Consider the following 26,091-nt stretch of genomic DNA (forward strand, 5'->3'; position numbering starts at 1 on the left):
TTTACAGGCATTCGTCTTGAGTTTGTCAAGCCTATCAAGGATGTTACAGTAAAGGAGCGCGAGACAGCAGAATTCAGCATTGAACTTTCACATGAGAAAGTTCAGGTAATATGGTACAAAAATGATGTGCGCTTGCACCCAAGTAAAGTGGTACACATGTCTGAAGATGGCAAGATCCACACTCTGTCCATCAAGGAGGTGTCAATTGATGATACTTCTTTGATCAAAGCAGAGGCCCTTGGAAAAAGCTGTGAGGCAATGCTCACGGTGCTTGGTAAGTGCTTGATATATTTTGAGATTTTTGTCCACAGTGGTGGTAAAACACAGCAGATCATATGCATATGTTTTAATCAACAGAGGGAGAAGCTTATTTCACTACCAAGCTACAGGACTACACAGCAGTAGAGAAAGATGAGGTAGTGTTGATGTGTGAACTGAGCAAACCCTCTGCTGAGGTGAAATGGTTCAAGGATGGAAAGGAAATTATCCCCTCCAAAAATATCATCATCAAGGCTGATGGAAAGAAACGTACTCTTACAGTTAAGAGGGCTGATAAGGGAAATATTGGTCAATATACCTGTGATTGTGGCACTGACAAAACAACTGCTAAGCTGAATATTGAAGGTATGTGGTTTTAACTTTGTATCTGCCTATGAATTTCCAAATAAAAAAACAACTACTAAATGGACCCAGCAAATGTGTTTCTGCTTTCTGTCATATAACCTGTGTAGATCGTGATATAAAGGTTGTACGGCCACTGTACAGTGTGGAAGTTACAGAGACTGAGACTGCTCGCTTTGAGACAGAGATTTCAGAGGAAGATGTCCATGGAAACTGGAAACTCAAAGGAGAGCCTTTGCACCAGTCACCGGTAAATGCTGTGTTCTGTTTTGTTCATTGTACATTTTACCATTTTATTTAAATTGCCTCATTTTACTTTCTATAAAATGTAAATATAATAATGTAAAAATTTATATAATAATAAAGAAATATCTAACAGAATTGAGAAATATATTAAATACCAGAAAACTATCCAGGATAACCAGGAAAATAGCACTATGTGTCTTTTATATTTAGCCTTAACACGTTTATCCTGCAAATATTAGTTCTCTATATTAAATTGTTATTACGTGTCATTCTATTGCAGTCTGTGGGAATTAAATTATACTGATTATACTGAATATGACATAAAAACTCCAAACTCCACATGTTAAAAATGGTTTGACAGCCATATATATTATTAGATATGATTTTATTATTACAGATTTAATTGAATTTTGTAAGTTATACACTCAGCTGAGACATTGGGACAGCGTGTTTTGCACTTCACTGTGAAATTCTAATGCATTTTTCCCAATAATCCTTAGGACTGTGAGATTAAAGAAGAAGGCACCAAACACATGCTGATTCTCTACAATGTACGGAAGGACATGGCTGGTGGTGTGGACTTCAGTGCTGCCAATGCTAAATCTAGTGCTCAGCTCAGAGTTAAAGGTGAGAATGATACAGAGAAGGTGAGCATACACAGGGGACACTTCAGATACCAGAGATGACATATGTTCCAGCAAGGATACTTTATCACTATGCCAAACATGATCAGGAAAATCTGCTATTAAGTTCCAAATAAAAGGAAAAAGAAGTGTAAATTAAAGAAGAAAATCAAATGGTTTACATACTACATAATACATACTACATTATCAGGTTAAAAAAATGTCCATGCCATACTAAAAATCCTAAAAGACAAATATTTAATTTCAGTTATAGGATCAATCACATATGCATTTTGATTAAAAATATATTTGTGGATTAAAAGTATATAATTCATGGAAGTCATAGAAATTGCATTCTAAAAGCAAAAGCGTCCTTATGACATAAGTTGATGTGTTAGCATAGGGTAACATATACCTTGGCATTCTCCTTTTCCTGGGAAATTCCAAGGGGTTGATTGACGGTAACAGACTGGTCAGTGCTCTTGACAGAGGTGGGCAGGTGGCCAATCAGAGGCATGGCTATTTTAAAAGTCACATACCATATGTAGAGAAGGTCCATTGGTGATTGGCAGAGATTCAACAGATCCACCTTCGACCCCCTTCTTGCCATTTTGTTGATGGCTATAAACATCTTAAGGACACCCAATATGCTAATGAGGTAGCTCCGTCACTGACAAGGCCCACACCAAGCTAATCTCTACTTGTTCTGGAGGCTATAGAGCTCCAGAGCAGTGGCCTGTTCTCAGCGGGAAAACGCAATGTGGATTTGTGGTTAAGGATTTAAGGTCTCTCTTGGAACTTGGAGGTGACTAACAATGTCTTCTCCTCAATCCAAAGCACGAGTGATAGGCCTCATACGGCCTCTCAGGGATGTTACAGTTACAGCTGGAGAGACGGCAACCTTTGACTGCGAACTGTCATACGAGGGCATATCTGTGGAGTGGTTCCTTGGGGGTACAAAGCTGGAACCAAGCGACAGAGTAAGTGTGAATTTATAACCTGCTATATGTTATGCTTGTATAATTAATGCCTTAAATATTATATACAAAACAGCAGTAACCCACAAATGGCTTAATTGTGATTGAGGAGTATCTGCATGCTACATGGTGGCATGGTGATTTGATACAACAACAAGTACACACAAACACATTGTGTCTTGTCAAGCTTACTTTGAATTTGCAACTACAGCATTAATTTTCACATTTTGTACAAAATGATACAGTATAATGCTACCTACATGCTTTCTGCTTATAAGGACCTGTGGGGATCAGGCTACACTTGACTACTTGATCTGGGTTTTGCGATAAGGCTTAGGGCTATTCTGCCCTGCAAGCGTTCCTCTGGTTATTTTTAACTGCTTCAAGGCTCCATGTTAAGTGGCAGGTGGCAAGAGGAATATTTGACATAAATTTATATTTGTCGGAATAATTGTCGGAAATTAAAGTTAAACATTGTTTTTTTATGATATAAACTTGTTTTGTGAAACCGTTTTAGTCATTACATTGCTGCATGTGCTGTAGGTATCTCTAAGATCAATGTACTGTATTCCTGATTTTATTTAGTTTAGTTTAACTAAAGATATTGTTTTGTTGCTTGTAATATGGTACAACTAATTGTATGGTAGAGTACAGTGAAATTTTCTGGTAATGACTTGCATCGCTTATTGTCATGAGTAATTATATGGATTGGATTATAAAATTCTTTTACATAATTATTTTACAAATTTATATTAATTTAATACATTTGATTAAAGGTTTTTGAGATTTGTAAGCGAGTGTGAAATTGCTTACAATGAGGTCAAATTGATTAATTGCTGTTAGATTGATTGTTATGTTATGTTTAATTGTGATACACCTCTTAATACGATGTATTACACAAGATCCATGTAAGTGGAGTATATTGCTCTACAGCCTCTCAGTCTATAGTGTTGTCTCTAATATTAAAAGCAGAGGTGTGAACCTGAGACTAGTTCTTGCTTCTCAGCTGCTGATGTCTATTGCAGGGGAGCAGTAAATAGCGTATGACAGGGCAAAGGGAGACTTACATTATCAATTTGTTTGATTTGCACAGGTGGTAGCCCGAGCTGAAGGCAGAACCCACACGTTGACCCTAAGAGATGTCAAACTGACAGAAGCAGGAGAGGTAAAACTCACTGCAAAAGATTTCCAAATCCAGGCCAACCTCATTGTAAAAGGTAGGTTCCATTTTATAAATGACACTCTCTTCTAGCCTTCAGCAATAGTTCTAAACATTCTTTTTTATTGTGTGATATACTGTGAAATAAGTTATCTATGATTTGGTGCACACATGCAGTAAATGTTAAACCCAACCAAATTAAATAAAGACTTAATCAGGCAACATAATAAATGTTAACAATTATTATGCTGTTTATGTTGATAGCTGGATCAAATATGAATGCTCTTGATAAATTAGCAAGATGCCAAACATTTCTGTCAGCTCAACTGCCATGTTTCAAAATTGTGATTTTAAAAGTGGGTTTCGAAGTTGAACACATTTTGGTAAATGATCAGAATAGCGACTGTTTTTATGCTTTAAAATTAAAGATGATTTTGAATGTTGTCAAATTAAGAAAGTTTTAGAAAGACATTTGTACATGCATTCAGTGGACACTGTATGATCTGTTCTAAAGAGCCTCCAGTCGAATTCACCAAGCCACTTGAGGACCAGACTGTAGAGGAAGAAGCTACTGCTATACTAGAGTGTGAAGTCTCCAAAGAAAATGCAGAGGTCAGGTGGTTTAGAGATGGACAGGAAATCCGTAAAACAAAGAAATATGAGATGGTTGCTGATGGCCGCAAGAGAAAGCTTATCATCCATGACTGTGCACTTGATGACTCAAAGACATATACCTGTGATGCCAAAGTCTTTAAGACCTCTGCTTTTCTAAATGTTGAACGTAAGTGAATTAAAGTAAAAGCTTATAATTAAAATTTAACCTTTGAGATGTATGGTGCCAACATTGAAAAATATGTTATTTGCTTTAGCTCCACATGTTGAGTTCACTAAACCACTCCATGATGTTGAGGTAATGGAGAAAGAAACTGCCAAGTTTGAGTGTGAGGTTTCCAGAGAAAATGCCAAGGTATTTTGACTCAGACCTTTTTTGCTGCATGACTATTAGTTGCTGATCTATAAATCTTTAATTTGTCTAGACATTTAAATGGCAGTAAATTGCCTATGTAATAATTTTTACAATCAATATTGTATATTTATACAATTTATTTGGATCCTGTGTTTGATTTTTTTTTTTTATATTCTTCCAAAAGGTTCGCTGGTTCAAGGATGGTAATGAAATCAGGAAAGGCAAAAAATATGATATAATTTCCAAAGGTGTTCAACGCATTCTCATCATTAGCAAGTCAGTGTTTGATGATGAAGCTGAATATGAATGCGATGCAAGGACCTCCAAGACCTCAGGAATACTTACTGTTGTTGGTCAGTTTTTGTTGATCTTCACTATGTTTAGTATCAGTATTTAATATCCAGAATCATTTACATTTGCTTGGTCTCTCTTACTGCAGAGGAGGAGGCTAGATTCACAAAGAACCTGGGTAATGTTGAAGGCACTGAAACTGACAGTGTTAAACTGATCTGTGAGGTCTCCAAGTCCAGTGCAGAGGTTACCTGGTATAAAGGTGACCAGGAATTGCCTGACGGTGGTAGATATGAACATGTTGCAGATGGCAGAAAGAGAATCCTTATTATCCAGGCACTTCATATGGAAGATGCTGGAGAATACCACTGCAAATTGCCCAGCTCACAAACTACAGGAAACTTGAGAATCAATGGTTAGAGAGTTGGAATTTATGGACTTTATATATATATATATATATATATATATATATATATATATATATATATATATATATATATATATATATATATTTTATAATATATTTTTGTGTAAGAAAAAAATTACCAAATGTTCCTTCCTTTAGAACTTGCTGCTGAGTTCATCTCCAGACCTCAAAGCCAGGAAGTGGTTGAAGGTGAAAAAGCTGAGTTTGTGTGCTCTGTGTCCAAAGACTCTTATGAAGTCAAATGGCTCAAGGGTGACAAAGAACTCCAGACAGATGACAAGTATGAAATTATTTCTGATGGCAAGAGACGAGTCCTTGTAGTGAAGAAATGTGAGCTTGGTGATGAAGGCACTTTTGTGGCTCTTATTGGTGCTACAAGAGCTTCTGCCGATTTGATAGTCCTTGGTACGGTTTCTGCATTCACTCCATAATTTAATTTCTGCAAATACTGTGTAAAGTTACATCTTACTTTTGTTTTTCAATTCAATGCAGAGAAACTCAGAGTTATCACACCCCTCAAGGACACAACAGCAAGTGAAGCACAAGAGATTGTTCTCAACTGTGAGGTGAACACAGAAGAAGCCAAGGCCAAATGGATGAAGAATGACGAAACGATATTTGATAGCAGCAAATTTATCATGACCCAGAAATACAATGTGTATTCTTTAAGAATTAAAGATGCTGAAAGGTCAGATGCAGCTACTTACACTATAACGCTGACCAATCAACGCAATGAGTGTGTCAAGAGTTCTGCCAAGATCACTGTACAGGGTTTGTGCATACATAAATTATTTTTTTTCTGTATTTCAAGGTATTTTCTCATAAATCAATAGTATATATATATATAATGTAATTATTAATATTTCTGTCTACAGAGGAGGATCTGAAAATCATTGTTCCTCTGGAGGATGTTGAAACACAGGAGAAGAAGACCATCAGCTTCTCATGTAAAGTAAACAGACTAAATGTGACTGTGCAGTGGATGAAGGCAGGACAGGAGATTACACTCAGTAAGCGTCTTGTGTATCGTGTTGACAAGGATAAGCACACTTTGACCATTAAAGACTGTAGTCTGGCAGATGAAGGGGAGTACTCGGTCATTGCTGGTGCTGATAAGTCAACTGCTGAATTGATTATCAGTGAAGCACCTACAGATTTTATCACCCAACTCGAAGACCAAACAATTACCGAATTTGAAGATGCTGAATTTACCTGCCAACTCTCTAAAGAAAAGGCAGAAATCAAATGGTACAGAGATGGCAGAGAGATCAGAGAGGGTCCACGGTAATGAACTTCCTTTTTCTATTGTAAGCATTGTGTTTTTGTTGTGTGTTTTTGATCATAAAATAGCTAATGAATCTTGTTAACTACTTTTTTCAGATATCAGTTTGAGCGTGATGGAAAGACCTGCACACTACGCATTAAGGAGTGCAGACCTGATGATGAATGTGAATATGCTTGTGGTGTAGATGACAAAAAATCAAGGGCTCGTCTCTTTGTTGAAGGTGCACTAAATTTTGCTGAATGTGTGAATGTATTCTATTTCATTTACCTATGAATTAAATATGTCTAATGCTATTCCACTTTTGTTCAGAAACACCTGTCGAGATTATCAGACCACCCATCGATATATTTGAGCCCCCTGGCTCAGATGTGGTGTACGAGGTTGAGCTCAACAAAGACAGAGTAGAAGTCAAATGGCTAAGGAACAACATGACTATTGTCCAGGGTGACAAATACCAAATGATGAGTGAAGGCAAGATTCACAGACTTCAAGTATGTGAAATTAGACCTCGTGATCAGGGAGAGTACAGAGTTATTGCTAAAGACAAGGATGCAAAAGCCAAGCTTGAGCTTGCAGGTAATTTTTAAAATATAATTATGAATTGGTGAATTAAAATAAATGAAATGAAATGCATATAAATGTATTTACCATAATGTCTAAAATTAATTCATCTTTGATTAACCCCTCATAGCTGTGCCAAAGATTAAGACAATGGACCAGGACCTGGTGACAGATGCTGGGAAACCATTTATCATGTCAGTTCCATATAATGCCTACCCACATGCTGAGGCTGAATGGTTCTTTGAAAACATTAGCATGCCTACTGAAAATCTTCATACCACACTGGACAAAGCAGAGTACCGTTTGAAGGACCCTAAGAAGTCAGATGAGGGCCGGTATAAGGTCATTATCAAGAACAAGCATGGGCAGGGAGAGGCTTTCATTAATCTAAAAGTTATTGGTGAGTTTGTATATCAAACAATTCTTTTCACTTGATATTTCTAATATAAATCTTATTCATTAATTTATTCAAGTGATATAAGTTATTGATTTTTGACATATGTGATGCCTAAATGTATCATTAAAATATAGAATTTTTGTATTTACAATATTACATAAAGTGCAAAATGAAAATGAAAAAAAAAATGGACTCAACAATCCTAATTCATCTGTCATCAAGGGATTTGGGTTTGGTAAATAATGTACTCTCTCTCTGCAGATGTTCCTGGCCCTGTGAAGAACCTGCATGTGGTTGATACTGCTGATGGAGAGGTCAGCATTGCATGGGATGAGCCTGAAAGTGATGGTGGAAGCAAGATCTTAGCCTATGTTGTGGAGAGACGTGATGTCAAACGAAAAACCTGGACTCTGGCGACTGACCGTGCTGATACCACAGAGTACACAGTCACTGGGCTACAGAAAGACTCCAAGTACTTTTTCCGTGTTTGTGCATACAACAGAGTTGGAAGTGGTCCGAATGTTGAAACACATGAAGCGGTTCAAGCTAAGAATAAGTTTGGTAAGCGAACATCTTTATTTTCTTAGGGTGCTGTCTTAATTGTAAGAGGAAAATTATTTAACTTATTTTTTACGTTTCGATCACCTGTATTTCAGACGTTCCTGATGCACCTCAAAATGTCACTGTTGGAAATGTAAATAAGTTTGGTGCCACAGTCTCCTGGGAACCACCTCTGTTTGATGGTGGATCTGAAATCACATCCTACATTATTGAACTCCGTGACAGAACATCTGTGAAATGGTCTCCAGTCATGGTGACTAAAGCACAAGATCGTTCAGCTATAATTAATGATGTGATTGAAAACAAGGAATACATCTTCCGTGTAAGAGCAGAGAACAAGGCTGGTCCTGGCAAGCCAAGTGCTGCCACTAACCCAGTTCAAATCATGGACCCCATAGGTTAGCAATATATTCTTCACCTTTCATTCAATCAATTATTTATTTAGATTATATAAAGATTATTTCCAAATTTCTTCTAAATTTCTGCATTTGATTAACTTTTTCAGAGAGACCAAGCCCACCCCTGAATCTGACACATTCTGAACAGACCAAGGATTCATGTCTGCTGACATGGGAAACCCCTCTTAGAAATGGAGGCAGTATGATCACTGGCTATATTATTGAGAGATGTGAGGAAGATTCAGACAAGTGGCTGAGATGTAATGCCAGGCTTTGCCAGGACCTCTCATACAGGGTAAACTTCTGACTCCCCCAACCATTTTTCTTTGGTTGTCTTGTTATATTTATTTATATTATATTAATTTTGTGTGTTTCCCAGATGTCAGGTCTTAAATTTGGAAAGAAATATAAGTACAGAGTAATTGCTGAGAACGCTGCTGGTCAGTCTGACCCATCTAATACTGTTGGACCTGTGCTGGCAGATGACCCACACTGTAAGTATAGAACCGTTTCCAAGATCTTTTTTTTTTTTTTTTTTACAGTAGAGTATTTCAAATGTTGCTATTAATTCTAATTCATTTAGTTGCACCTACACTGGACTTGAGTGCCTTTAAGGATGGCCTGGAGGTCATTGTTCCTCAGCCTCTTGCTATTCGTGTCCCCATCACTGGATACCCAACACCTACTGCTAAGTGGACCTTTGGTGAAAAGGAGCTCACTGCTGGTGACCGTGTGTCCATGGTCACAAAGAGCACATTTACAGAGCTAGTCGTTTCTCCAAGTGTGCGACCTGATAAAGGCACATATTCTCTGACACTGGAGAACGATGTAAGCAGTGTCTCTGGAGAGATTGATGTCAATGTCATTGGTATGTTCAATTCATTGTCTCAGTTCATTGTCTAGTCATCAGTTTGGTTATCTTTTGTCAAGTATAAAACTCTTTATCTCTATTGTTTCAGCATGTCCAAGTGCACCCAAGGACTTTAAGGTTGCAGAAGTAACTAGAAAACATGTGCATCTTATGTGGGAAGCACCAGACCATGATGGAGGCAGTCCACTGACTGGCTATCAGGTTGAGAAGCGTGAAGTGTCCAGAAAGACATGGGTTAAGGTATTCAATTCACAAACCTTTAATTTAGCTTCTGCACAATTATAAATTTAAAATGTACAAAATTATATATTTAAAAATTTATACTTTAGGTTATTAGTGGTGTGCAAGACCAGGAATACACCATCACAGATGTGATTGAGGGCAAGGAGTACTTGTTTAGAGTTATTGCCTGCAACAAGTGTGGCCCAGGAGAGCCTGCATACATTGATGATCCTGTAAATGTGTCCTCACCAGCCAGTAAGTGATCATGAAGTGTTCAAAATCACCATATACTGTATATTTGTAGAAAGCACAGCAAAATAAATTCATTCTTTTTTACACAGCTGTTCCAGATCCACCAGAGTATCTTAAATGGAGAGACAAATCATCCAGTAAAATATTCCTTTCCTGGGAACCTCCAAAATGGGATGGTGGTGCTCCAATAAAAGGGTACATTGTTGACAAATGCCAGCGTGGCACTGACAAGTGGGAGCCATGTGGAGAACCAATGCCTGATCTCAAGTAAGTGAACAAAAATAAGTAAATATTTGGTTATTTTACATTTTGTTACGATAAACTGACACAAAACATAGACTTTACAATCATTTACATTCTACCCTAGGCTTGAGGTAACTGGTCTGATAGAGGGACAGTGGTATGCGTATCGTGTAAGGGCCTTGAACAGACTAGGCGCAGGTAGACCTAGTAAGGCAACTGATGAGATCTTGGCTGTTGATCCTAAAGGTATGTTAAGAAAATTTCTTTTCCTTTTTCATTATCTCTGTGTATTATATTTATGTGCAAGATTACTAGTGTCTTTAATCTTCTTTACCACTTGTTACAGAACCTCCAGAAATTCACTTGGATGCAAAACTCCTGGCAGGCTTAACTGCAAAGGCTGGTACAAAGATTGAACTTCCTGCAGACATAACAGGCAAACCAGAACCTAAAGTCAAATGGACCAAGGCTGACCTTATCCTTAAGGAAGATGACAGAATATCTATTGATACCAAGCCTGGTCACTCCACTGTGTCAATTGCTAAGACAAAAAGGGATGACTCAGCAACATACATTATTGAAGCAGTTAACAGCAGTGGCCGTGCAACTGCAACTGTTGATGTCAACATTCTAGGTATTGTAATTATTCTATATAACATGTGCTAATGGAAGGGGGTGATAAAAAATTAACTATTTCTTCTAAAAGAATGATAATCTATCATGAATATAATATATGCATTTACCTTTGTATAGATAAGCCTGGCCCTCCAGCTGCCTTTGATATATCTGAAATTACCAATGATTCCTGTTTACTGGCCTGGAATCCACCCAGAGATGATGGAGGCTCAAAGGTGACGAACTACATTGTTGAAAGAAGGGCTACAGACAGTGAAATCTGGTACAAGCTGTCTTCAACTATAAAGCAGACCAACTACAAAGCGACCAAGCTTGTGACTTTCAAAGAATATATCTTTAGAGTTTATGCTGAGAATCAATTTGGCATCGGTCCACCAGCTGAACATGCTCCAATTATTGCTAAATATTCCTTTGGTATGTAAAATTAATCTTTACAAAAATATTACAAAACATATAATTGACTCCTATATATATATATATATATATATATATATATATATATATATATATATATATATAATAACAAATATATTTTACTAACATTTTATCTAGATCCACCTGGACCTCCATACAAACTTGAGGCATCAGATATTTCTAAGGATGCTGTAACTCTGACCTGGATTGAGCCTGATGAAGATGGAGGAAGTCCCATCACTGGCTACTGGGTTGAGCGTTTTGAGCCAGATGCTGATAAGTGGATAAAATGCAATAAAATACCAGTCACAGATACTAATTTGAGGTGAGAATTTACAGTACACAAAATCAGATACAAGAAGAGGTTTATAGCAAAATGCACAGCTTTCATATTTACACATTTTGTGGTGAATTCAGAGTAAAAGGATTGCCCACGAGGAGGAAGTGTAAGTTCCGTGTCTTGGCTGAAAATCTTGCTGGACCAGGCAAACCAAGCAAAGAGACTGACCAGATCATGATCAAGGATCCTATCGGTAAAATATAACATTTGATATTTTTTTGTGTAATGGTCAGATGATCAAACTTTTGGCCATGTAATATATCTGTAGGAAAGGAAGTCTGAGACATGTATACTTTTTTTTAGATCCTCCATGGCCTCCTGGCAAACCTACTGTTAAGGATGTTGCAAAGACATCTGCTTTCCTTCAATGGACAAAGCCTGAGCATGATGGTGGTGCTAAGATTGAGTCCTACGTTATAGAACTTCTCAAGAGTGGAACTGATGAGTGGGTTCGTGTGGTAGATGGTATACCTGCTGTTGAATATTTTCTAAAGGGATTAATGGAGAAGCAGGAATACTCCTTCCGTGTCAGAGCTGTCAATGCAGCAGGCGAGAGTGAACCTAGTGAACCTAGTACTCCTGTTCTTTGCAAGGAGAGACTCAGTAGGTTTTATTTTTAATAAAGCAATAAATAAATGCATAATGCATGCCACCTTCATTGTTACATTCAAGTTTCTACTTTTTAGTACCAGCTGGTAGTAATTTTTTTTCTTTCTTATCAGATCCTCCATCACCACCAAGATGGCTGGAGGTGGTTAGTATTTCCCGTAACAATGCCGAACTAAAGTGGACAGCCCCAGAAAGAGATGGTGGTTCTCCAGTTACAAATTATATTGTGGAAAAGAGAGATGTGAGACGCAAAGGCTGGCAAGCTGTGGATACCACAGTGAAGGAACTGATATATACTGTCACTCCACTGAATGAAGGCTCTCTCTATGTATTCCGTGTGGCAGCTGAGAATGCTGTTGGAACTAGTGAATACTGTGAACTTGTTGACTCAGTTCTGGCAAAAGACACATTCAGTAAGCCCAAAAATCCTTTGCAATCTTTGTTTAAATTTTTTTTTTAAGTAAATCTGATGATTTTGGGGTCTACTGACATTATTTAACCATTCAACTCTTATAGCTACTCCTGGACCACCTTATGCTCTGACAGTCACCGATGTCTCAAAGACACATGTTGATCTTAAATGGGAGGCACCTAAGAATGATGGGGGCAGACCTATCTTAAGGTATGCAAATACTAAACAAATGCATTGAATAGACTTGTGTTGATCATGGTGCCCCAACAGTGCCTCTGAATCTTGTACATATTAAAATCTTTAGGTATGTCATTGAGAAAAAAGAGAAACTTGGAACTCGCTGGGTTAAATCTGGAAAAACATCAGGTCCTGACTGCAAGTACAGGGTCACTGATGTCATCGAAGGCACTGAGGTACAGTTCCAGGTCCTTGCTGAGAATGAGGCTGGGGTTGGTCACCCAAGCGAACCTACAGACATTGTTGTAGTTGAGGAACCAACAGGTATGTTAACAGGATATTATTATAAATGGCTGTAGAATTTGCAATAAAGGAATTATATATGCCAATTCAAGATACATGCCTTTTCATATAAAAAAAATTCTACGTTTTTCCAGGTCCACCATCTCCACCTCAGGATCTCCATATCACTGAGGCAGCCAGGGACCATATCTCTATTGCATGGAAAGCTCCAGAAAGAAATGGAGGAAGTCCGGTCACTGGATACCACATTGAGCTTTGTGAGGCTGGAACAGAAAAGTGGATGAGAGTTAACTCTCGTCCAGTTAAAGAACTGAAATACAGGGCTGGAGCGGAGGAAGGCATTGTTCCTGAGAAGAACTACATTTTCAGAGTCCGTGCTGTCAATTCTGTTGGTGCCAGTGAACCATCTGACATCTCTGAGAGTGTATATGCTAAAGACTCTGACTGTAAGCGGAATCCTTTACATGTTTTCATTGATTATAAATTATTGTCATTATTAACAATTTAATTTGAGCCTATTGAATGTGGAAACAATTGACTGGTTTCTAACAATCCTTGTAGGCAAACCGGCTATTGATTTCCAGACCAAGGACATTGTTGTTGTGGAGGGTGAGAAGATGCACCTCCCAATTCCATTTAAAGCTGTTCCATCACCTAGGATCACATGGCACAAAGATGGCAAAGAGATGAAAGCTGATGAGAGAATCTTAATGACATCAGATTACATTTCCTGCCACCTGGAAATTCCAAGTTGCCTGCATGCTGATGCCGGCCAATACAAAGTTACCCTGGAAAACAGCATTGGTGCAATTAGTGGGACTATCAATGTTAAAGTTATTGGTATGATTACACAGTCACACATAAGTACTACTTTGAATCTAATAGTGCATACATTTTTAATTATGCACCATTATTATAATATTTATTTCATCACTAGGTCTTCCTGGGCCATGCAAGGAAATTGTTGCTAGTGATATCACCAAGAACTCTTGCAAAGTGACTTGGGAACCTCCAGACTATGATGGAGGCAGTCCTATCCTTCACTATGTCCTGCAGCGCAGAGAAGCAGGCAGGAGAACATATGTCAATGTCATGTCTGGTGAGAACAAACTGAGCTGGCCTGTCAAGGACCTCATCCAAAACGGAGAGTACTATTTCCGTGTCAGAGCAGTGAATAAAATTGGTGGTGGAGAGTTCATAGAGCTTCGCAATCCTGTAATTGCTGAGGATCAGAAACGTAAGTTATTTCAGAGAAGATTTATCCTAAAATTGTCAATATGGCAACATAATTGCATACCTTCTGTTTTATCCTATATTTACACAGATCCCCCTGATCCTCCTGTTGATGTTGAGACTCACAACCCTTCTTCTAAATCTGTGACTCTAACTTGGAAGCCACCCATGTATGATGGGGGATGCAAGATCATGGGTTACATTCTAGAGAAGATGATGAAAGGAGAAGAAAAATTTGAAAGATGCAATGACTTCCTTGTGCCAGTATTGTCCTACACCGTTAAAGGCTTGAGACCAGAAAAGGAGTATCAGTTCCGTGTTCGTGCAGAGAATGCTGCAGGCATTAGTGAGCCTTCTCGTACCACTCTTATGGTCAAAGCCACTGATACAATTGGTATGTCCAAGAAATTTTCTAATTGTTATATACTGCAATACGTTTTCATTTATATTTTCAATATACCAGTTTGTTTAATCTAAATATTCTCAATTTCAGATCGTCCTAAAGTGTTCCTTAGTGGCAGTTTGCAATCAGGGTTAAGTGTTAAGAGGGGTGAGGAAATCCGATTAACTGCCTACATTTCTGGTTACCCTTACCCGGAAATAACATGGATGAGAAATAATTCAACTATTAGGCCAGAGGCACTGAAGAAGAGACCAGAAAGGCCTATTAGAAGGAAAAAGGAAAAGAAGGCTGAGGAAGAAAAAATAGAAGACACAGAGAAAAAGGAGGAGAAGACAACAGAGGAACATGACAAGAAGGAGGAAGAAAAGAAAGAGGAAGAGGACAAAGAGAAACCAAAGGAGCCAGAGGAACCAGAAGAGCCAGAGGAGGAATACCACCCAACACTAAATGAGCGTCTTACAATTGATAATTCAAGGAAGGGTGAATCCTACGTTCTTGTGAAAGATACTATCAGAGGCGATCATGGTGTTTTCACTATCAAGGTGGAGAATGATCATGGTGTTGCTTCTGCCACCTGTGAAGTTAATGTTCTTGGTAAATTTAATTCATGGGATTCTATATAGTTTTACTCTCAATTAAATTGAATTAATTTATATCTTATTAACTTACTGGGGTACAGACTCATTTAGAGGTTTTTATTTACATGTTACAGATACTCCTGGACCTCCAGTCAACTTCAAGTTTGAGGAGGTCAGGAAGGATTCTATCCTCTGCAAGTGGGAACCTCCTCTAGATGATGGTGGCAGTGAGGTCATAAATTATGTATTGGAGAAGAAGGACAACTCCAAGATTGAAACTGGATGGGTCACTGTGACATCAACTCTCAGGGGTTGCAAGTACCCAGTGACAAAACTGATCGAATCAAAAGAGTATATTTTCAGAGTTACTGCTGAGAATAGATTTGGTCCTGGAAAACCATGTATCTCCAAACCTGTTATTGCAAAGAACCCATTTGGTAGTTTTCCTTTTCAATACTTTTTTGTATTTTTTTGTTTGTAAATACCACATTTGTAGGTTGATATTTAAAATTTTCTATGATTTCAGATCCCCCTGAGGCACCTGAGAAACCAGAAATCATTGACATTACAGCTAACAGCATGGTTGTTACTTGGAATGAACCCAATGATAATGGAAGCCCCATCCAAGGATACTGGGTAGAAAAACGAGAAATTAACAGTACACACTGGGCAAGAGTTAATCGCAACATCAATGATGCACTGGAAATTAAAGTAGAAGGTCTTTTGGAAGGATTGACATACATTTATAGGGTCTGTGCAGAAAATGTAGCTGGATGTGGAAGATTCAGTCCACCATCTGATCCAAAAACAGCCCAGGCTCCAATCTGTAAGATAATTACATCAGATCGATCTAATGCATACAAAAAGTAACGTAGTTACTTTAACTTTTTGTTGTATAAAGCTAAATTCATTGTTTTTGTTTATTTTCAGTGCCACCAGGTCCACCAATTCCTCATGTTGTTGACACCACAGACCATTCAATAACAGTTGAATGGGAACCTCCAGCAGACAATGGAGGTGCAGAGATTTTTGGTTACCATGTTGACAAGGTAATTGCTGGCACTAAGGACTGGTCACGAGCCACAGAGAGACCATGGAAGACCCGCACATTTACTGTGTATGGTGTCCGAGAAGGAGCTAAGTACATTGTCCGTGTGGTAGCAGTCAACTCTGCTGGTGAAGGTGCTCCTGGTATGACAGATGCTGTTATTGTCAGGAATCCAGCAGGTATAAAACCATAAAACAATGTTTAATATGTAATACATAGGAGACACCATAAGGTGAGATTTTAAGGTTGGGTTAATAACTGTTTTGTTAACTTCCTCAAACAGAGAAGCCTGTAATTGAACTTGATATATCCGTGAAGAATGGTCTTGTTGTAAGAGCTGGAGAGATGCTGAAGATCCCTGCACATGTAAGCGGTAAACCAAAACCATCACTTTCATGGACAAAGGATGATGCAGCTCCTGACAAAGAGCGTGTGGAAATAGAAGAAGTAGGACAGAACAGCACAGTCATTATCAAGAGCTCAAAAAGAAGTGACAGTGGCAAATACCAGATAACTGCAGCAAACCCAAGTGCTATAAAATCTGCATGGGCCAGGGTTGAAGTTGTTGGTGAGAACTGTTATTATATACTTATATAGTTATAAACTCTTAACTACCCACCTCCCTACTGTTTTGGTCACTTTATGTAGATTTGTAATTAAATCAGACACAACAATTCTTACTCTTAAACTGCTTTATTCAGATGTTCCTGGGCCTGTCCTTGACCTCAAGCCCGTAGTAGTAACCAGAAAATTAATGATTCTGAACTGGTCTGATCCGGATGATGATGGTGGCAGTGATTTGACTGGCTTCATTGTTGAAAGAAGAGAGCCAAAGATGCACACATGGAGACAGCCAATTGAAACACCCGCATCCAAATGTGAAATTGTAGGTATTGCTGAAGGACAGGAATACATTTTCCGAGTTGTGGCCAAGAACAAATATGGCTGTGGACCACCAGTTGATCTTGGACCTATTCGTGCAGTTGATCCACAAGGTAATTTGACTTTTATATTTTTTTCAATGTAATTATTTTGAAAAGACTACAATAATCAAATGCGATTTTTTATTTAATATCAGGTCCACCAACTTCTCCTGAGAAGTTCCACTACACAGAAAGAACTAAGTCATCCCTTACCCTTACATGGAAGCCACCTCGCAATGATGGTGGTAGTCCAATTATTGGATACATCATTGAAAAGAAACGTCAAGACCATCCTACTTTCCAGCCTGTCTCCACAGACTTGTGCACTGCACTGACACTGACTGTGGAGAATCTAGATGAGCTACACACCTACGAGTTCCGTGCAAAGGCTGTTAATAGCATTGGAGAAAGTGATCCTTCTATACCCTTGACTGTTGTGATTCAGGATGATGAAGGTTTGTACTTTCTTGGGATATTTGCTCTTCCAAAACAAGATATCTTACCTACTTTTTTAATGTATTTTAATATATGTTGTCTTAAATATTTTCTTTTACAGTTGCCCCAACTTTGCACATGTTGAAGCACTTCAAAGGTGACTTGATTAGAGTGAGGAAGAATGAGCCAGTTGAGATTCCTGTTGAAATCACAGGTCTCCCAATGCCAAAGGTTGAATGGTTGAAAGATGATGTTGTTATTCCAAAGCCCACTGAAAGAGTCCTGTTTGAGACTAAAGAGATTGACAGAGTCACAGAACACACCAAACTTTCTATCCCAGCTACTACAAGGCTGGAAAAGGGTACATACACTGTCACTGCCTCAAATCGCCTTGGATCACCCAGCCATTCGATCACAGTGGAGGTGCTCGGTAAGTTAAGCTAAAATAATGTCTTTAATATTTTCATTTAACGTGAGCAATCGCATAATGACTCTTTAATGTTTTATTAGATCGACCGACGCCACCAAGAAATGTTGCAGTTTCAAATATCCGAGCTGGGTTTTGCCAGTTGACTTGGGATGCACCACTAGATAATGGTGGCAGTGCGCTCACCAACTATATTATTGAAAAGAAAGACCTCAATGTTGAGGATGTTGAGAAAGCCGAATGGGTTCAGGTTAATAACACAATCATAGAGAAAAAATATAAGGTAAGCTAATTAGGATTTTTAGATTGAAAGACTTAAATTGTCATTACTTTAAAGATTAATTCATTAAAGATACTTTTATTATTCTTCAGTGTAACTATTACATTAAGTCTATTACTTTATATCTTATAGGCATGGGACCTTGTAACAGGTGGAAACTATATGTTCAGAGTTAAAGCTGAAAATAAGTATGGAATAAGTGATGGCTGTGAAACAATGGAATTTCAAATAAAGGATCCATTCGCCCTACCTGGACCCCCAGAAAAAGTTGCTATTGCAGAATATTCTAAAGCCAATATGCTAGTAACATGGGAACCTCCAATGGATTGTGGTGGATCTCAGATTATTGGCTATTGGCTGGAGAAGCGTGAGAAAGGCACCACCTACTGGGCTAAAGTAAATAAGGCCTTGGTCTCAAAACGTGGCTTGAAAGGCTGGGAATATCAGGTCACACGTCTCTTTGAGGGAACTGAGTATGAATTCCGAGTGATGGCTTGCAATGCTGCAGGAGTTGGGCCCCCAAGTGCTGTCTCTGAATCAGCCTCTGCTATTGACCCCCTCAGTAAGCTGAATTAATTTTTTGTGTAACACATATTTCTTGTATACATGGGTTTTATGTACTTTTTGTATACTTTATGTTTATGTTTAGTATAATACGTTGGTTCTTTTTGTCGTTCTTTACCCTAGCACCACCTGGCATGCCAGCAGCTCCTGTAGTTGCTGATAAAACTAAGCGTAGTGTTACTCTGTCATGGACCCCACCAGCCAAAGATGGTGGCAGCCCAATCAAAGGTTACATAATCGAGATCCAGGATGAGGGAACATCTGATTGGGCGAGGGTGAATGATGCAGACAATCTACATCCAACTACTGAATTTACCGTTCCCAATCTTAAGGAACTCAAGAAATACAGATTTAGAATTATTGCAGTAAATGATATTGGCGAGTCTGAGCCAAGTCCTAGCACCACAGAGGTTCTCATGGAAGACATTCACAGTAAGATTTCCTTGTAAAACTGGATTTTAGTCTGAATTCAAATTCTTTAATTTCATTTTCTAACATGATTGCATTTTTAACTCCACAGCTGAGCCAAAAATATTTCTGGACATCACTGCTGAAGAATTATTATGTATCCGTGCTGGATCTCCAATCAAAATCCCTGTAACTATTACTGGGCGCCCTGTTCCCAAGGTTACTTGGGAATTTGATGGCAAAGCAAAGACAGAGAAGAAAGATCGTCTTCATACCCTGCCAGTTGATTCACAGGTATTCACGTTATTTAAAAAAAAAATTAAAATTGTTTTACACCTTTAGTAGATTGTATTTTGTACAATTTAACTGAGATTTTATGGGCAGTGGTTATAGCTCTGACTTACAGCCTCTGGTATATAGACTCTGGTATATAGACGCTGACTATACTGTTGGCAGAGAGTACATAATAAGCACAGCTGAGCTATTAAGTCATTAACCCTCTCTTATGCTGAGGCACTGTATTAAAGCTGACCCTGTGTTCTGACCCTAGCCCTCTTACTTGTGATGTATACATATGTATTTGTATAAGGATAATAAAGGTTTTCTTTGTTTTTTCCTATTTCTTTATTTTGATTAGGTTGAATCTACTGACACAACCTCTGTTGTAACAATTCCTGTGAGCTTGAGAGCTCACTCTGGCAGATATACTGTCACAGCAAAGAACAAAACTGGACAGAAACATATTAATATCAGAGTCATTGTGCTTGGTATGTTTATTCTCTTTTATCAAATTCTTCAAGTGGCTTATTATTTGTATAAGACATGTACATTACTAAAATGTGTGTGATTTTTTTTTTTTTTACAGATGTTCCTGGAGCACCAAAGGATCTCAAAGTTACTGACATTACCAGGTCTACAGTGCGGCTTATCTGGAAACTCCCAGATACTGATGGTGGAGAGAGGATTAAGAGTTACTTCATTGAAAAGAAGACTGTCAGTGGAAAGGCCTGGACAACAGTAAATGCAGCCTGTGCCAGTATGGCCTTTGTGGTGCCTGACCTTCTTGAAGGTCAGGACTACCTGTTCCGAGTTCGTGCTGAGAATCGCCTTGGAAAAGGACCATTTACTGAGACCACAGAGCCAGCAAGAACAAGGGATCCCATTTGTAAGTTAAAAAAATATATATATATATGAAAAAATATACTGGAACATAAACTAAAGTTACATTTGTAAAATATTCTGTTCTTTTTCTTAGATCCCCCTGATCCTCCAACTAAGGTCAAAATAAACCTTGTCACCAAGAACACAGTGACTCTTACATGGATGCCTCCAAAAAATAATGGTGGTGCACCAGTAACACATTATATTATTGAAAGGCTGAGCTGGGACACCAGTGGTCCACAAAAGGAGACCTGGAAACAATGCAATAAAAGGGATGTTGAAGAGACATTGTTTATTGTTGAAGACCTTAAGGAGGGTGGTGAATATGAGTTCCGTGTCAAAGCAGTGAATGAAGCTGGTCCAAGCAGACCCTCTGCGACTGTTGGACCAATAATCATCAAGGACCAGACCTGTGAGTATTTGGTGTTGATTAAATAAGAGGATATTCAGCTGTGTTGGACACATACCTCATTATTATTATTGTTTCAGGTGCCCCAACCATCGAACTTAGAGAATCTCTGGAGAGTGCAGAAACACTGGATATTAACATACTTGCCAGGATCCAGGGCTGTCCATTCCCATCACTCGTTTGGCAGAGAGCCACATTGGACAAGCCTGATGAAAAGTTTGATGTACACTATGATCAGCATATTAATAAACTTGTCTCTGATGACAAATGTAGTCTGTTAATTCAGCAATCGAAGAGAGATGACAGTGGAATTTATACACTCACAGCTACTAACAGCCTTGGCAAGGCTTCCAAGGATATCAAACTTACTATTTTGGGTATGTGCATAGTATGAGTATTTTGTATTTTTTTTAATCAATTATAATACATAGATAGATAGATCGATTTATAGATCACTTTAACATTGTACTTTAACATATAGATCACAACATATAGATCACTTTAACATTGAGGGGTATATGTAAATATTAAATATGTAAATATTATTGTGTTTTTCTGTAGGACGACCTGGACCACCAATTGGACCAATCAAAATTGAGGAAGTTTTTGCTGAAAGGATTGGACTCTCCTGGAACCCACCCACAGATGATGGTGGTTCTAAAATCACAAACTATGTCATCGAGAAGCGTGAGGACAACAGGAAGACATGGGTGCATGTATCTAGTGAGCCTAAGCAATGTGCATACACAGTTCAGAGGCTAACAGAAGGGCATGAATATGAGTTCCGTGTTATGGCTCAGAACAAATACGGTGTTGGACCACCACTCTATAGTGAGCCTGAGAAAGCAAGAAACCTATTCAGTAAGTACTTCAGTTTTGGCCTTTTACCTTATTTGTGCTTAAATAGTCTTTTATTAAATGATCACAAGGGGGGCACGGTGGCTTAGTGGTTAGCACGTTTGCCTCACACCTCCAGGGTTGGGGGTTCGATTCCCACCTCCGCCTTGTGTGTGTGGAGTTTGCATGTTCTCCCCGTGCCTCGGGGGTTTCCTCCGGGTACTCCGGTTTCCTCCCCGGTCCAAAGACATGCATGGTAGGTTGATTGGCATCTCTAGAAAATTGCCTGTAGTGTGAGAGTGAATGAGAGTGTGTGTGCCCTGCGATTTGTTGGCACTCCGTCAAGGGTGTATCCTGCCTTGATGCCCAATGACGCCTGAGATAGACACCCAGACCCCAGGTCCACCAAGCTGCCACTGCTGGGCCCCTGAGCAAGGCCCCTAACCCTCAGTTGCTCAGTTGTAAGTCACTCTGGATAAGGGTGTCTGCTAGATGCCATAAATGTAAATGTAAATAGACACAGGCTCCCCGTGACCCGAGGTAGTTCAGATAAGTGGTAGAATGAATGAATAAATGATCACACAAAAAAAGTCCAAATCAAAAGTAAGAAACAAGTTCAAGTTTTTCACAAGTGTTGCAAATAATGTTTGTTTCAAATTTATTTATGTTTGATTTGCATACTAGACTGTACTTGTTTTATTAATCTGCTAAAATAAATAGAAAGGAAGCTAAATTGGGAAAATTTCAGTTTACATGTTGCTTCTTTTAATGTGCTACATGTGCTATAATTTGCCACTGTCTTCAATGCTGTGTTTGAGTACACACGTAGAGTATACACTTGGTTGCTATGGTGAAGGGCACTTTTTAAAGGCACTGTTGTATGTAATTAAATTTTTAATGTTCTCATCTACAACAGCTGTCCCTGGCCAATGTAACAAGCCAACGGTGTCAGAAGTCACTCTTGAATCTATGACTGTTGAATGGGAGGAGCCAGAATATGATGGTGGATCACCAGTTACTGGCTACTGGCTGGAGAAGAAGGAAACTACATCAAAACGCTGGACTAAAGTGAACCGTGACCCCATAAGGATCAGGCCCCTTGGCGTTTCACATATTGTGACTGGTCTTCTGGAAGGAGCTACCTACCAGTTCCGTGTTATTGCCTTTAATGCTGCTGGATGTGGGCTTCCAAGTCTGCCATCAGATCCTGTAGTTTCTAGAGATCCAATTAGTATGTTCAAAATGTTATTTTTTTGTAATCGGTTCTGATAATTACCTAGAAATATTTGTTCTTAGGAAATATATTTTTTCTTCCAGCTCCTCCAGGACCCCCTCTACCAAAGGTAACAGACTGCACCAAGTCAACTGTAGATCTTGAATGGATTCCTCCACTGACTGATGGTGGATCTAAGATCACAGGATACTTTGTTGAATACAAAGAAGAAGGAAAGGAAGAATGGGAGAAGGTACCTAAATGCACATTTCATGCAAATAATATGACTATTATGCTACTATATTATTATATACAATATATAATATGACTACACTAACAAAAAAAAGATTATTACAGTATATGAGCATTTATACTTCCATCTAGTGAAATTCCATTTGTTTTTTTTTGTAGGCTAAAGACAAGGAAATTAGAGGCACCAAGTTTGTTGTTCCTGGACTCAAAGAGCTTGGACTTTACAGATTCAGAGTAAGAGCAGTGAATGCTGCAGGAGTTGGTGAACCTGGTGAAGTCACTGAAGTGATTGAGGTCAAGGATAGAACAAGTATGAACAAATTACTAATTTTTAATGTGTATTCCAGCCATAATACTAAAAATGTGGTCTTCCATGCTAATACAGTAATGTCATGTGTCAGATTCTCTACTCCTTAACTAAAATAGACCTAATTGATTTTTATATTATTTACAGTGATTTATAGTTATAACAGATCCACTTAGTATTCTAACTGGGATCTCATTTTAGGACTAAATGCGTTACAATAGACTAACAGCAATTTAATTCCATAAAAAAAACATGTACTGTTTTCTCTAGTTCCTCCTGAAGTGGACCTAGATGCAACTGTAAAGGAGAAGATCACTGTTCATGCTGGTGGTGTAATCCGTATTATTGCATATGTATCTGGCAAACCTGCCCCACAAATTATCTGGAACAAAGATGATGGTGATATGCCTAAAGAAGCTCTTGTTGAGACTACTGCTATTAGCTCTTCTCTGGTTATCAAAAATTGCAAAAGACACCAACAAGGTATTTACACCCTGACTGCCAAGAATGAAGGAGGAGAAAGGAAGAAGGCAATAATTGTGGAAGTGCTGGGTGAGTATTCTGGTTATGATGAAAAGGGCTTGATGAATAGAACAATGTAGTATTTAGCACAAATTTTGTAAGCCCTTTTATTTTTTTATAGATGTTCCTGGACCTGTTGGGCAACCTTTCTCTGGTATAAATCTAACTACTGACTCTTGCAAACTGACATGGCATTCCCCTGAGGATGATGGTGGCTCTGCCATCACCAATTACATAATAGAAAAAAGAGAATCTGACCGCAGAGGTTGGACTTCAGTAACATACACTGTGACCAGACATAATGCTGTGGTTCAGGGTCTTATTGATGGTAAAGCGTACTTCTTCAGAATTGCTGCTGAAAATATAATTGGAAGGGGCCCATATGTGGAGACTGCATCACAAGTTCTTATTAAGGATCCTATTTGTAAGCCATTTTATGTCAATGAATATAAGTCCATCAATACTTACTTTACAGTATATTCCACACTTACATTTGTTATTTCATATATTTTTTTTCTTTCTTTTTCTACAGCTGTCCCTGAGCGTCCAGAGGATCTGGGGGTAACAGCTGTCACAAAAGATTCAATTAGTTTAGAATGGAGGCCACCAAAGTATGATGGTGGAGCAGAAGTGACAAGCTATGTCCTTGAAGTCCGTCAGATAGGAAAAGATAACTTTATACGTGTTGCACCTGACAACAAGCTAATAGACCGTAAATTTGTTCATGAGGGTCTCAAAGTGGGTGCTACATATGAATTCCGTGTCAGTGCTGTAAATCAAATTGGCCAAGGCAAGCCTTCATTCAGCACTAAACCTATTACATGCAAGGATGAGCTTGGTAAGTTACAAAGAAGTTATGTCAATGTGAAATACTGTGACATTACAGCAGTAGAGTAATATGATGTTAACATTATTTTAAAAAATCTTTGAATTATTCAATTTTAGAGCCACCTACCCTTGATCTGGAATTCAATGACACGGTTTTAGTTCGTGTTGGGCAGTCATGCACTCTCCAAGGTCGTTATACAGGCAAACCAACTCCAACAATCAAATGGTTTAAAAATGATGAGGAACTTAAGTCAAATGATGAGATTATGCTCACCACCACTAAGAAGACCTTATGCTTGTCTATTGAAAAGGCTAAGCGTGATCAGAGTGGTAAATACTCTGTGGTTGTGGAGAATTCAACTGGCATACAGAAGGGCATCTGCACTCTTACTGTTGTTGGTGAGTTGTGGCTCTTCAAACTTATTTGAGTTGTGGCTCTTCCCTTTTTTTCTGAACTGTAAATAATATACATGTGTATAAATATCTTCAGATCGCCCTCAACCTCCGGAGGGCCCTGTTATCTTTGACGAGATCTTTAGGGATCACATGGTCATCTCCTGGAAACCACCACTTGATGACGGTGGATGTGAAGTATCTAATTACATTGTTGAAAAGAGGGATGTTAACAGGGATCTCTGGATGCCTGTTACGGAGTCCTGCACTAGAACTACATGTAGAGTACCCAAACTAATTGAAGGCAGAGAGTACATTATTAGAATATGTGCTCAGAATTTTCATGGCATAAGTGACCCGTTGCTGTCTGTTGAGACAAAAGCAAGGGATGTTTTCAGTAAGTAGAAGTTTTTCAGAATTTTCACTGCTTTAGCTTGATAATTTTACTAAAACAAACATCCACCCCACTGTGTCTACCAAAAACAGAGGTGCCTGATGCTCCTAAGCAACCAGTGGTGAAAGAAGTCTACAAAGACACAGCTTTGATTTCCTGGGAACCACCAGCTGATGGTGGAAAACCAATCACAAACTACATTGTTGAGAAGAGAGAAACAATGTCAAACAGATGGGTTCGTGCTGGAACCGACCGCATCTTCCCTACAACAGAATACTGGGTTCCGGATCTTCTCAAAGGGTGTGAATATGAGTTCCGTGTCATGGCAGAGAATGTTATTGGTGTTGGTGATCCCAGCCCACCCTCAAAGCCTGTCTTTGCTAAAGATCCCATTGGTATGTGCTTACAAAATTTCTTTTAGCTATAGGGGTTAACATCATGACATATTAAATCATAACATATTATATCAATATTTTACTTTTTC

At 38.6% G+C, this 26,091-nt stretch overlaps 1 protein-coding gene across 1 annotated transcript in view; it reads left to right on the top strand.

The window, feature by feature from the left end:
* Positions 1–26,091, top strand: part of ttn.2 (titin, tandem duplicate 2) — a 170,644-nt gene that overhangs the window by 86,011 nt on the left and 58,542 nt on the right. The window contains exons 84-146 of the mRNA XM_060877043.1: positions 8–274; positions 358–624; positions 732–871; positions 1,368–1,494; positions 2,328–2,470; positions 3,561–3,684; positions 4,141–4,407; positions 4,496–4,593; positions 4,778–4,946; positions 5,033–5,299; positions 5,450–5,716; positions 5,804–6,082; positions 6,187–6,595; positions 6,692–6,816; positions 6,906–7,172; positions 7,288–7,557; positions 7,816–8,115; positions 8,211–8,513; positions 8,621–8,808; positions 8,893–9,007; positions 9,097–9,381; positions 9,473–9,624; positions 9,714–9,861; positions 9,948–10,125; positions 10,226–10,347; positions 10,448–10,735; positions 10,855–11,151; positions 11,290–11,476; positions 11,569–11,684; positions 11,795–12,094; positions 12,214–12,513; positions 12,617–12,722; positions 12,817–13,013; positions 13,127–13,438; positions 13,554–13,832; positions 13,930–14,229; positions 14,317–14,619; positions 14,719–15,222; positions 15,341–15,643; positions 15,733–16,032; positions 16,137–16,433; positions 16,538–16,822; positions 16,956–17,249; positions 17,333–17,632; positions 17,734–18,042; positions 18,123–18,322; positions 18,452–18,881; positions 19,007–19,315; positions 19,404–19,585; positions 19,929–20,058; positions 20,157–20,456; positions 20,547–20,864; positions 20,942–21,238; positions 21,423–21,722; positions 22,615–22,929; positions 23,016–23,164; positions 23,323–23,473; positions 23,741–24,022; positions 24,114–24,416; positions 24,525–24,830; positions 24,938–25,219; positions 25,311–25,610; positions 25,700–26,002. Of these exons, the coding sequence (XP_060733026.1) occupies positions 8–274; positions 358–624; positions 732–871; positions 1,368–1,494; positions 2,328–2,470; positions 3,561–3,684; positions 4,141–4,407; positions 4,496–4,593; positions 4,778–4,946; positions 5,033–5,299; positions 5,450–5,716; positions 5,804–6,082; positions 6,187–6,595; positions 6,692–6,816; positions 6,906–7,172; positions 7,288–7,557; positions 7,816–8,115; positions 8,211–8,513; positions 8,621–8,808; positions 8,893–9,007; positions 9,097–9,381; positions 9,473–9,624; positions 9,714–9,861; positions 9,948–10,125; positions 10,226–10,347; positions 10,448–10,735; positions 10,855–11,151; positions 11,290–11,476; positions 11,569–11,684; positions 11,795–12,094; positions 12,214–12,513; positions 12,617–12,722; positions 12,817–13,013; positions 13,127–13,438; positions 13,554–13,832; positions 13,930–14,229; positions 14,317–14,619; positions 14,719–15,222; positions 15,341–15,643; positions 15,733–16,032; positions 16,137–16,433; positions 16,538–16,822; positions 16,956–17,249; positions 17,333–17,632; positions 17,734–18,042; positions 18,123–18,322; positions 18,452–18,881; positions 19,007–19,315; positions 19,404–19,585; positions 19,929–20,058; positions 20,157–20,456; positions 20,547–20,864; positions 20,942–21,238; positions 21,423–21,722; positions 22,615–22,929; positions 23,016–23,164; positions 23,323–23,473; positions 23,741–24,022; positions 24,114–24,416; positions 24,525–24,830; positions 24,938–25,219; positions 25,311–25,610; positions 25,700–26,002 (15,711 nt within the window). The remainder of the gene's footprint in view (positions 1–7; positions 275–357; positions 625–731; positions 872–1,367; positions 1,495–2,327; positions 2,471–3,560; positions 3,685–4,140; positions 4,408–4,495; positions 4,594–4,777; positions 4,947–5,032; positions 5,300–5,449; positions 5,717–5,803; positions 6,083–6,186; positions 6,596–6,691; positions 6,817–6,905; positions 7,173–7,287; positions 7,558–7,815; positions 8,116–8,210; positions 8,514–8,620; positions 8,809–8,892; positions 9,008–9,096; positions 9,382–9,472; positions 9,625–9,713; positions 9,862–9,947; positions 10,126–10,225; positions 10,348–10,447; positions 10,736–10,854; positions 11,152–11,289; positions 11,477–11,568; positions 11,685–11,794; positions 12,095–12,213; positions 12,514–12,616; positions 12,723–12,816; positions 13,014–13,126; positions 13,439–13,553; positions 13,833–13,929; positions 14,230–14,316; positions 14,620–14,718; positions 15,223–15,340; positions 15,644–15,732; positions 16,033–16,136; positions 16,434–16,537; positions 16,823–16,955; positions 17,250–17,332; positions 17,633–17,733; positions 18,043–18,122; positions 18,323–18,451; positions 18,882–19,006; positions 19,316–19,403; positions 19,586–19,928; positions 20,059–20,156; positions 20,457–20,546; positions 20,865–20,941; positions 21,239–21,422; positions 21,723–22,614; positions 22,930–23,015; positions 23,165–23,322; positions 23,474–23,740; positions 24,023–24,113; positions 24,417–24,524; positions 24,831–24,937; positions 25,220–25,310; positions 25,611–25,699; positions 26,003–26,091) is intronic.

Source organism: Tachysurus vachellii, chromosome 8 (genome assembly GCF_030014155.1).
Source record: "Tachysurus vachellii isolate PV-2020 chromosome 8, HZAU_Pvac_v1, whole genome shotgun sequence".
Classification (NCBI taxonomy): domain Eukaryota; kingdom Metazoa; phylum Chordata; class Actinopteri; order Siluriformes; family Bagridae; genus Tachysurus; species Tachysurus vachellii.